Source organism: Oncorhynchus mykiss, chromosome 3 (assembly GCF_013265735.2).
Source record: "Oncorhynchus mykiss isolate Arlee chromosome 3, USDA_OmykA_1.1, whole genome shotgun sequence".
Classification (NCBI taxonomy): Eukaryota; Metazoa; Chordata; class Actinopteri; order Salmoniformes; family Salmonidae; genus Oncorhynchus; species Oncorhynchus mykiss.
This window is the reverse complement of record NC_048567.1, coordinates 54327912-54340271: the sequence shown is the minus strand read 5'-3', so window position 1 is coordinate 54340271 and position 12360 is coordinate 54327912. Positions and strand designations below refer to the sequence as shown.

Below are 12360 nucleotides of genomic sequence, written 5' to 3'. Positions count from 1 at the left end.
CCATGACAAAAGGGTTAAACAGGCTTTAAATCCAGTCTTGAATTGTATAGAATATAGTTATGAGCCCCTCTTATATATTCATGGAATGACCTTAAGAAGTATTGGCTAATTATTATAAATGACTTAACAGTTGTAACAAGTTGTCCGGTGTAGGAAATCCTCACTAGCTTATAGAAAGACCCATAAACAGTATATTATACTGTGTACTGTATAAAACATGTATCCACCCACCCCGGTTCATCATGGTCCTCCTGGAGTAGCGTCGGCTGGGCCTCCTCTCAAACGATGCAGACCTCCTGGCTTTGTTGCCCTTGGTGGTCTGGTACTCAGTCTTCCCACTGGGGACAACAGGTCATATTCATTAGTACACACCATAGCAAGATGGTTTGAAAAGGGAAGAGGTAAACAAGCCTTTAATTTTGGACAAGTTCAGGTAGTCCCCTCCCCATTTCATTTGGTTTCTTTCCTAGTGAATACAACCCAGAACAATACACAGGGAGGGGGAATGAGAGCGAACCCAACCAACCCCCCAGCAGGCAGGGGACAGTCAGGTAGTGAGTGCCAAGCGTAAACTGAAAACAGGCAGAGATAGGGAGGTTAGACCTCCCTTGCAATCAGACCACCAGGACTGATTCAGATAACGACTGGAACTTCTGTTGGGGCTCAGGATCCACAAAGGGAATAACATAATGAAAATCCTAAGCTAGATCCAGCTGAAGAGAAAGCATGAATTCAAACACATGTAATTGTAATGGTTGTAATGAGGAAAAAGAGGGTTATTGGAGTCAAGTTCAGTAGTGGAAGAAACTTCAGATAGAGGCAGAAAAGACTACATGAAAACAGCAAGCTATAAGATTCCTTAAATCGATGAGAATGGTTTACGTTGAGTCCAGAGTTTTGACTGGTCAGGCCACATGGTCAGGATGGAAACACACCAGGCCATATGGAATATAGCCAAGTACTAGAGTTGAGTAGACAGAGAATCAGTGTTGTTGTAACCACTGCTGGGGTACTCCAGAAGAAAAATAAACACAAAGGGTGCACCAGTCCCCTCCCTCATACCCCCAGGGTGGCATTCAGATCTCAACTCCTCGACAAGGTGTTGTGACACGGGACTGACCGCTGCTGAACTCTGTAACCATCCAACTAGAAACACCCCACCTTGAAATAACAAGGCCCCAGAGAGAGCATGCAGTTGCTGCTTTAGCAGTGCGTAGTTTACACTGCAGCAAGACAAGCTATTATTACACAACGGACCAAGGTGAATGTTGGACGTTTAGCGAGTTTCATTAGGCACAGTCAGCTTAATGAGAACATATGGTGTGTTGAGTCCTATTAAAATTATAATCTGAGGATTTGTCATGTGTGCAAATTGTTGGAATTTTAACAAGCTGATGAAACATGCATTATAAAAATTGTGTTGAGACTTGTGCAGTGTGGACTGAATCCAGTTAGACGTACACTAAGCAGAGCAAACGCTAAGCAGAGCAAACGCTAAGCAGAGCAAACGCTAAGCAGAGCACGCGCTAAGCAGAGCACGCGCTAAGCAGAGCACGCGCTAAGCAGAGCAAACGCTAAGCAGAGCAAACGCTAAGCAGAGCAAACGCTAAGCAGAGCAAACGCTAAGCAGAGCGCACACACGCTGTTCAGTAGCTACCTGTAGCGGAAGCGTGATCCCATGCGTATGAACCCAGAGCGTGCTGATCCCTTCTGGACCGGGCCGCGGAGCCGGAAGAAAGCATGGTGTTCCACAGCACACTTCCACAGGTGCTTACAGGCCTTGGGGTGGTCCATACGGAACACAAACGTGTGCTCCTGCTCTTTACCCTGAGACGGAGACAGACAGAAACATAGCATTAGCAAAACTCTACTGTGTCACAGCAACAGGAAACAGAGGAAACACACTGACATGAAGCACTGGTAGGAAACACATGTTATAACTAGGGCCTAAAGTTTATTCCTGAAGAAAAAACAGAGCCCCAAAACAGCATATGGTGGACGGGAAAAATGAGCCTGGTTGTAGACATGTTTTAAGTTCTTATGGCTGAAATACTGTTAACGAGATCGATATGACAACAGCCAGTGAAAGTGCAGGGCGCCAAATTCAAACAGAAATCTCATAATTAAAATTCCTCAAACATACAAGTATTTTACACCATTTTAAAGATACACTTGTTGTTTATCCCACCACAGTGTCCGATTTCAAAAAGGGTTTACGACGAAAGCACACCATCTGATTATGTTAGGTCAGTACCTAGTCACAGAGAAACACAGGAGTCACAAAAAAGCAGAAATATACAACAAATTAAATCACTAACCTTTGATGATCTTCATCAGATGACACTCATAGGACTTCATGTTACACAATACATGTATGCTTTGATCGATAAAGTTCATATCCAAAAATCTCAGTTTACATTGGCGCGTTACTTTCAGTAATGTTTTGCTTCCAAAACATCCGGTGATATTGCAGAGCCACATCAACTTACAGAAATACTCATAATAAACATTAATAAAAGATACAAGAGTTATGCATGGAACTTTAGATAAACGTCTCCTTAATGCAATCGCTTTGTCAGATTTCAAAAAAGATTTACTGAAAAAGAACACCATGCTATAATCTGAGTACAGCGCTCAGAGACCAAAACAAGCCACACAGATATCCGCCATGTTGGAGTCAACAGAAGTCAGAAATAGCATTATAAATATTCACTTACCTTTGATGATCATCAGAATGCACTCCCAGGAATCCCAGTTCCACAGTAAATGTTTGTTTTGTTCGATAAAGTCCATAATTTATGTCCAAATACCTCCTTTTTGTTCGCGCCTTGAGTTCACAAATCCAAATTCACGACGCGCAGGCCAGACGAAAAGTTTTAAAAAATTCCATTAGAGTTCGTAAAACATGTCAAACGATGCATAGAATCAATCTTTAGGATGTTTCTAACATAAATCTTCAATAATATTTCAACCGGAGAATTGAAATGCAATGGAACGCAGCTACCTCTCACAGGAGCGTACCTGAATGAGCTCATGGCCTTCTGGCAGACTTCTTAATCAGCTCTCATTCTCTCCTCCTTCACAGTAGAAGCATCAAACAAGGTTCTAAAGACTTGACATCTAGTGGAAGCCTTATGAAGTGCAATCGGAAATTTACACTATCTTGGATAGGCAAAGAGTTGAAAAACTACAAAACCTCAGATATCCCACTTCATGGTCGAATTTTTTCTCAGGTTTTTGCCTGCCATATGAGTTCTCACAAACATCAATCAAACAGTTTTAGAAACAGTTATAGAGTGTTTTCTATCCAAATCTAATAATAATATGCATATCGTAGCTTCTGGGCCTGAGTAGCAGGTAGTTTACTCTGGGCACCTTATTCATCCAAGCTACTCAATACCGCCCCCAAGCCATAAGAAGTTACCTGATTGGTTATGGTTCCAGACAAGCTGAGTGTGCAATAAGAACTGGTTAGTACAGTAGGTCTCCTCTTTCCCGCCGATGTGGATGAATTTGACAATATACAACAACCCTATTCCCTGTGTTTCCCTCATTTGAATCAGCTCATGGCCATGCAGAGAAAGGCTGCATGCCCTGCAGTTCCCAATAACTTCCTCATTAACGCAATTTTCCACCAGACCTCGACGAGGCACATTAAACTTCGTCTCGTGTCCTAATCAGTTATGGCAGAGTAGCAACTTTCTCAGCAGTGCTCTGCTCTGGTGCTAACCAGCCCTATTCCGTGCTCTGCCCTGCTGCTAACCAGCCCTATTCAGTGCTCTGCCCTGCTGCTAACCAGCCCTATTCAGTGCTCTGCTCTGCTGCTAACCAGCCCTATTCAGTGCTCTGCTCTACTGCTAACCAGCCCTATTCAGTGCTCTACTCTGCTGCTAACCAGCCCTATTCAGTGCTCTACTCTGCTGCTAACCAGCCCTATTCAGTGCTCTACTCTGCTGCTAACCAGCCCTATTCAGTGCTCTACTCTGCTGCTAACCAGCCCTATTCAGTGCTCTACTCTGCTGCTAACCAGCCCTATTCAGTGCTCTACTCTGCTGCTAACCAGCCCTATTCAGTGCTCTACTCTGCTGCTAACCAGCCCTATTCAGTGCTCTACTCTGCTGCTAACCAGCTCTATTCAGTGCTCTGCTAATAGTGCTTCATTAATTCAGACAGGAACAGGGTCACAAAGAGAATACATTCACAGGGCGGATTAAGACGTCAAAACAAAGACCTCGGGAGATGAGAACCAGAATACCTTTGAGAGCGAGAATGTGCAGTCCAGTGTAGGACACACACACACACACACCAGAGATTAGTGGTCCCAAAGTAAAGACCCGGGCCACATTGCGATGGTGCAACACATTCCAAGTGGTCAGCTGTCAAATTGGCTGAGCAGCAGTCCCCATCAACTACTAGTAATGATTTTAATTAGTCTACTGTCCCCCATTACAACACTGTCTAGCCTTTCCTCCTCTCTACCTGAGGGCATCACATCTACATACTGTACATGTCGCAGCACTACAGAATATTAGGAGTCACATCCATCTACTGTGTATTGCAGGATTCATTTGATTACTGCTTCAAACAAACCTCATTCAGTTCTTTCCCAAAACATTTGGGTTTGAGGCATAGCGTATAACTGCATCTACACAACAAATGACTTCAGATGTCTGAAAACATCTTGACAAGGTAGGTGAAGTATCTTTGACCATAGAGTGAACTCCCACTTCCAGGTGTTCAGCAGTGTGTAGTTGACAGACAGAAAGACAACCAGTGCCAAAGCCTCGTTAGCCGATCCGGGCGGGCGGGCGGGGGGGGTCTTTCAACATTAACAGCTCGACAGCCTGGTCTAAAGGAGTGCTAGGAGCTGCAGTAAAGGCTGTGGATGCCACAGATGCCGGAGGGAAAGAGCTGATGCTTTAATGGACTCTCCCTGGAGATGAGCCAGTCCGGCCATGCAGCCTCGGAGAGAGACAGGACATGTCCTCCTAGGAGGTGTGTGGAAATCCACACATTCATTCCCACACACAGAAACCTCCCTCACATGAAATAGGGAACAACAAACCTACCCAAAGATATGCCTCGGCTTCAGAACTGACCTGGGCTATACTGATCTCCATACACACCCATTCACAGATACGCAAACATCCTAGTCCAATGAACACATCTTGATTCCTGGGTATAGGCAGGCAGCCAGCCAGCTGATTGGAAATGTCCTACACTACATGGCTGCTTGAGCTGCTGCCCGTCTCCCTCCATATTTGATTTATTTCACCTTTATTTAAGCAGGTAGGCTAGTTGAGAACAAGTCCTCATTTATAACTGCGACTTGGCCAAGATAAACCAAAGTAGTGCCACACACAAGAAGAGTTACACATGGAATAAACAAACAAAGTCAACAACACAATAGAAAATGTCTATATACAGTGTGTGCAAATGTGGTAGGATAAGGGAGCTAAGGCAATAAATAGGCCATAGTGGCGAAATAATTACAATATAGCAACTAAACACTGGAGCGATAGATGTGCAGAAGATGAGTATGAAAGTAGAGATACTGGGGTGCAAAGGAGCTAAATAAATAACGTATGGGGATGAGGTAGATGGATGGGCGATTTACAGATGGGCTATGTACAGGTGCAGTGATCTGTGAGCAGCTCTGACAGCTGGTGCTTAAAGTTAGTGGGGGAGATATGAGTCTCCAGCTTCAGTGATTTTTGCAGTTCGTTCCAGTCATTGGCAGCAGAGAACTGGAAGGAAATGTGGCCAAAGGAGGAATTGGCTTTGGGGGTGACCAGTGAAATATACCTGCTGGAGCACGTGCTACGGGTGGGTGTTGTTATCGTGACCAGTGAGCTGGGATAAGGCGGAGCTTTACCTAGCAAAGACTTATAGATGACCTGGAGCCAGTGGGTTTGGCGACAAATATGAAGCGAGGCACAGCCAACAAGAGCATACAGGTCGCAGTGGTGGGTAGTATATGGGGCTTTGGTGACTAAACGGATGGCACTGTGATAGACTGCATCCAATTTATTGAGTAGAGTGTTAGAGGCTATTTTGTAAATGACATCGCTGAAGTCGAGCATCGGTAGGATGGTCAGTTTTACGAGGGTATGTTTGGCAGCATGAGTGAAAGATGCTTTGTTGCGAAATAGGAAGCCAATTCTAGGTTTAATTTTGGATTGGAGATGCTTAATGTAAGTCTGGAAGGATAGTTTACAGTCTAACCAGACACCTAGGTATTTGTAGTTGTCAACATATTCCAAGTCAGAACCGTCTAGAGTAGTGATGCTGGACGGACGGGCGGGCAGGTGTGGGCAGCGATCGGTCTGCCTGCCTGTCTTCTCCCCCCTCCCCCCTGCAGCACATTGTTATAAAAGCAGCTTTGTAGAGCTCTGCTCCAGCCTCCAGTGGTATACTGTAAGAAGGCGGTTTTCAATTTCAGTTCAATACAAAGCCCTTTTATTGGACTGTAACAAAGTAACTGCCTTTACTGATATTATGTGGTCAGAAAGTTTAGCCTACACATTTCAAATAGTACTACCACAACATAAAGAGAGCATGACTAATCAACTCTCCTTAGTCATAGACATCATTTTCAGTTTTCAGCCTAGGTAACAGGTGACATTAAGACCATTCCTGAGGAGACTGGAAAACTGCAGGGCTCTCTATGCAATGACAGGAGCTTTACAGAAAAGTACAGGGGCTTTGGATTGTATTGAAAAGTAGTGGTAGAAAAGTGACATTTCAACACCAGCTACTATAATTCACTAAGGCAGCACACAATAGAACAACACGATGGAAGAGAAAGAGTAATGCAGCATGATAAACAGAACAGGATGTGAGCATGGATACTTCAGACCCAGGTGGAAACAACTATCCCCAGCTACACCAGGGCCCTCAGAGAGGTTGAGTGTAAGGATAAGTGTATGGGAAGATTGCCCAGTAGAAAATAGTAGGGGGTAAGAGCAGGGATCATGGCTGCCCCCACTGTGTGTGTGTATGGCAGAGGGTTGGTCCATTACCTCCTCGGTCTCCTGAGCCTCTTCTCCATCATCCTCCACCACCACCAGGGTCAGCGTGCTCTTCTTAAAGTCTAGACGGGTGATCTTGGGCCTGGGACACACACGGAAAAGCACACAATTAAACGAGAGATAGTGATCACGACCCACAAGTCCTTGAACTAGTAGAGACACAGGTAGAGATCAAGTATGACCCCAGGTCTTTACCAGAAGAACAGGCCTATCTTGGTCTCTCCCTCAAACACCAGGACTCCAGTTGGGGTCAGTCCTAGCTGGTAGTCATTTCCATCTCGAGCCTGAAGGGACAGACACAGCCATTCAGCACAGTGTTACAGTTTTGTTTTTATACCAATAGAGCAAGACAAAGAGAGAGCAAGAGAGATAAGAGAGACCCCCATCCTGGTGTCCTCACCTTGACCATGTGCATGTCCACCCCATACATCTCCAGCCACTTGGCCTTGTTCAGATAGTTAATCTCCGCCTGCGATGGCATCTGGCCCCTGGGATGGAGCGGTGGGAGAACAGGCAGAATACTAGGTTAAACAGGGGATAAGGTTGGTGGGTGATGAAGGTCACACGCAAAGAATGTTGACTCTTGGGATGAACCACGACTGATGATACTAAATCATAAGTGACATTAAAATCTCAACAATGACGAAGTCATACATCACAGGTAGCTCATGCATGTGTTCCAGGTAAAAAAAAAAAAAACACCCACTGACAAGATTTAGCATCTGTTACATCCCCTATAGTACATGAGTCAGGGTAACCTGGGGTCAAGATCGGCCCACACTGAGACATGCTTTAAATCCATTTCTAAAAATAAGCAAACCTAACCATACTTGGGAATACCCCAGCCCCAGTACATCAAGGGTGATCAAATAATATAGCGGGTGGATGATCTACACTCCCCAAGGAAAGGTAAATAATTGAGAAGCTTAAGTAGCCTAACCCTATAGGCAGTGAAATACAGGAGAAACTCCTGGCTGTAACCATCGTATACACAGTAATGTAAAGGCTGTATATGACCGGCTATACAACCTCTAGACATTGGTGACACTTTACAATACCTTACCATTAAAAAATGCTTTATAAAATGCCATATTAAGGAGATATCATAAATTGTTACTCAGACATTTTCTGTGATATCATTGTTTTACCTGCACTCCTTCCAGGTGTTGAAGATTGCCAGCTCCATGGCCTCAGTCTGTTCTGGCATGAAGCGGAACTCCGACACCAGATCCAGGGCATGCTCCCCAGGGTCACAGTCTCCCAGCTCAGCTGGAACACAACAGGTAACATACTGAGTACTTTAAGCCCAACTCAGACACCAGATCCAGGGCATGCTCCCCAGGGTCACAGTCTCCCAGGTCAGCTGGAACACAACCAGACATGGGTTCTCTGAATCACTCTAGAAGGTTGGTTAAGGCATGCTGTCTGGGATTGTTTATCAATGAAAGATATGCTAATAAGAAGCTGTATGTATTCGTCTATCACCATCATTTGGGTCCCCGATTTAGGATTTATAGATGACCCGTTAGCTATTAATGACATTTGTTATTTTAAATAATTCCTTTAAAGTTGCCTGCTTCAATTTCTCAAACCCACTAGGACACTAACATTAAAATACATCCAAATCATATTTAAGTGGAGCAACAGACATCCAATGATGCCTCACTCCCCTTTCCTTACATAGCATCATGGAGATAACCCTGTCTGACTGCAGGCAGGGGTATAAATAGGACAACAGTATGCTATCTGGGTAATGGAGGTGAGGAGAGACTCTTTGTTATCAGTGATTTGCTGCAGACCAAGGCAGAGTAGTGATGTGTCAGAGCTCAACGTGGGGCTAAGGGTCAGGGGTCGGGGCCATGACAGGGATGGATGTTGCTGACAGGGTAGAGAAGGGAATGCCTCACCTCCTCCTGGTCATTGGTCAACAAATCAAATTAAGTGTGGGAAATATGGACAGAATGGAGTCGAGCTACCGACCGGACATTCAGTAGGTTACATTGAAATCTGAGGCTTTGACTAACTGCTTGAGGGTCCATTATTTGACTTGCTGGACATTTAGCTAGCAGGCATCAAGCAGAACAGAATACAATCTGAAATCCTGATATCTATTCTACCTAAAAGCATGACCGTTTTGTTTGGGAAGGGCCATTCAGAGTTCTGGCTAAAGAGTGAGTATTGAGAAACAAAAAGTGGTTTTGCTGTAAATAAAGGGGCTGTGATGGTGTGGATGACTTGAGCGAGAGAGAGAGCGAGAGAGGGGATAGTGAGAGGGGATGAGGGAGAGGGCTGGATTAGGGGGCCTTTGCAGAGAGCTGGGCTCTAATGAGCTTGCATTTACCCCCACAGAGGAGCTGGAAGAGAGAGAGGGGGCTCATTTCCATTCAGAACAACCCTGGAGTGCCCATTTACAGTTGGAACACTGAGCAAGGACTGCAGCCTCAGCATTTGGGCCAACTCCTCTGGGCAGTGCTGCGGCAGCAGCACACATTCTTGAAGAGAGGGTAGCGATAAACCCAAATTATCTTCTATTTCCACAAATACTCCACCATGTTAATAGGCTCTGAAAGGCTACTGTGGCGCTATGGTCTCTCCCTGCTGATAGTGAAGATTCCACCCCCTCAGAAAACTGCAACTCGGTGGCTCTCATTCAAGAAGAGTTATGACAACCACACCGAGACATTGGGCCATCGTTGTTCTTACCTTGCAAAGAGAAGGCCGCCAGCTCCACTGCTGTGTCGAAAGGACATTCTAACCTGTGATACAAGGACGAGTGTTCAGTAGGAAAAAATGCTGTGGTCTGAGTGCTGTTGCTTTCAACAAGGTACAGTACACACTAGGCAAGGATACTGTCTGAAGAGATCAGTCACAGCTGTTTCAGCAGGGAACTATTGCATCTAACAGCCCGTTTCTCGCTCCAGAGCTAATACACAACAACCCGGTGTTATTGGATTCCTGGACAAACATGAACACTAATCCCCATGTAAGCGAAAATGGATACTAATATTCACAATCTACTTATTGATGTAAATAGTTTCCTTCCAACATCACGTGTGTAATCCACTACTGTAGCTAAGCCTCTTAGCATCTGTATCATGATGCAACAGAACAGATATAGCTAACATGTCTATAGGCCAAGTACATCATTACATCAGCCATGTTAAATATATTGAAGCACATGAAGTCTACACTAATGTAATATACTGTACATCTAATATAGGAAGAGCAAAACAGTGGGTGAGGGAGGTTACTTACTTGCCACTCAGGATATCTTGTTTTAGTTGCAATACAAATAGATATCTGCGAGAATAAAAGGGTCATTTGTTCATAAAAAGTCCAGATTAATGTCCCCAATAAATACAAATGTTCTAAAAACAATTGGTGATTATTGAATAGTAAATAAGACGACGACAAGGTGACCTGGTCAACTCCTCATGCAGGTTGTTGGGTTCTGAGGAGTAGAATTTGACCCTCATGTGAAGGCAGTATGGGGGTCCGACTGCACAGAGGTAGGGGAGGAACGGAAGAGAGGAAGGAAAGAAAGAGGTTTGAAATGAGAATGGCATTAATGAAATCCATCTGTTTCTGGCTGTTCCATCAACATACCCATCCATTATACATCTCTAGAGCTACATTGGTACAGAAAAGAGGCAATAGAAGGGCTATAGCTTGTGTATCTCCAATGATTGTGAGGTCAAAAACATATACTTACTTTTGACTTGTTTTTTAATGCTTTTTGTAACGTCAAGCCAATGCTGCAAAAGAGACGAGAAAAGAACACATTTCAATGACAGGAAAGAATCAACCATCTAGACTCAAGCGAATCCATGGCATGGGCAAGGCCAAAAACACCTAGGATACCACACACAGTATGATTGTGTCACTAGAAAGGGAATTTCTGATTTGTAACTCGTCTGGGAGTTGGGAGACTGAGGCATGAACAATTATATGAGGGAGGGGCAGGGGTTTAGGAGGGTGCGTGAGTAGGGGGGTGGGGTAGGGGGTGCTGCTCAAGCTGATGAGGGAACGGAAGGTCTCTGCCACAGCCCTATTTCACACTTCTCTCCCCCACATTCCTCTCTCCAGATCTCCCTCCCTACTACCTCTCTCCTCTCCTTCCTTCTATGCCCGTCACACCATATCAGCTTGCCCTGGCTGCTGGGTCTTTGATAGACACTGAACTTAATTTCTGCAACAAACTGTACTTGAACCTTCCAACAGCCATATATATATATATATATATATATATATATATATATATATATATATATATATATATATATATATATATATATATATATATATATATATATATATATATATATATATATATATATATATATATATATATATATATATATATTAATTAGACAACCCATATAGTATGTAAACTGTACACACTGTTATTCAAATCCCTATTCCAGAGAAGAGCAATTCAAGTTCAGTGGATAAATCTAACCATAACAAACCCCTTCCTAATTCTTAGAACAAGGTTGGGTGGTAGTAAAAGTCAGTCTCTAGGACAGTCTGCTACTCTGGTCTTACCGGTACTTGTGCAGAGTCCATGAAGCGTAGTCCGAAGTAGTCCTTCTCTACGATGTCCAGGTGATACATGATCTGGTCAAACAGCTCCTCACCTTTGGCTTTTTTCTGACAGAGCAAGAGAGATGTCAGAGGTCACACAGTCATTAATCTGGAAGCAATGTCATCAATCATTCAACAGACTAGGTCTAGACTTTTCACTGTGTTCTCTTTAGCATTTTAATAATAGTTTCATATTTCAAATCATTTTAAACTGTTGCTCAATGTTATTTATTATGGTTAACACAATACAAGGGGAACGAGCAAGTGGAGAAGTTTCGCTAAGTCACTACTGGTGGAAAAGTTAGAGCTGTTTTAAGGGTTTGTGTATTCTTCCCTGATACTCCACTCCCCAGACACACTGTTGATTTCATTGCCTCTATAACTGATTAGAAAACACGCAAAAAAGAGACGAGAGCCAAATAGAACATATTATTTAGCTGGCTTCGCCTACTTTAAAATCAGGCACACTGCCACATGTTTAAGTCTTTCCCTTCTGTTCTGGTGAGCAGTTTGAACTCTATGATAGAGTGTTTCCTGCAGTCAGTCTGACAGGTCGTACCAGTCTCCAGTCTGCTCTGCTCAGACGGGGTGTTAGCTGTCCAACTCCTGTAGCCTGCTGCTGTACTAGCTAGTTCAGTACACGGCCAACTTCAAAACAGCAGGAAGAATGGCAGCACTGGGGTCACCATGGCAACCTGTTAGTAGGCTGCAACACAGCGAGTCAGCGTGACCCCAGTCAGTCTCT

The 12360-nt window shown here is 44.0% G+C and overlaps 1 protein-coding gene across 5 annotated transcripts in view; it reads right to left on the bottom strand.

Annotated features, from left to right (window-relative positions):
* LOC110520209 (band 4.1-like protein 5) overlaps positions 1–12360 on the bottom strand; it is a 46715-nt gene that overhangs the window by 25126 nt on the left and 9229 nt on the right. For all 5 annotated transcript variants that reach the window (XM_021597367.2, XM_021597372.2, XM_036974592.1 and 2 more), the window contains exons 3-13: positions 11577–11681; positions 10744–10786; positions 10452–10530; positions 10287–10331; positions 9735–9787; positions 8180–8300; positions 7432–7519; positions 7227–7315; positions 7023–7113; positions 1658–1827; positions 232–338 (exon numbers count right to left, since the gene is read on the bottom strand). In XM_021597367.2, the coding sequence (XP_021453042.2) occupies positions 232–338; positions 1658–1827; positions 7023–7113; positions 7227–7315; positions 7432–7519; positions 8180–8300; positions 9735–9787; positions 10287–10331; positions 10452–10530; positions 10744–10786; positions 11577–11681 (991 nt within the window). The remainder of the gene's footprint in view (positions 1–231; positions 339–1657; positions 1828–7022; positions 7114–7226; positions 7316–7431; positions 7520–8179; positions 8301–9734; positions 9788–10286; positions 10332–10451; positions 10531–10743; positions 10787–11576; positions 11682–12360) is intronic.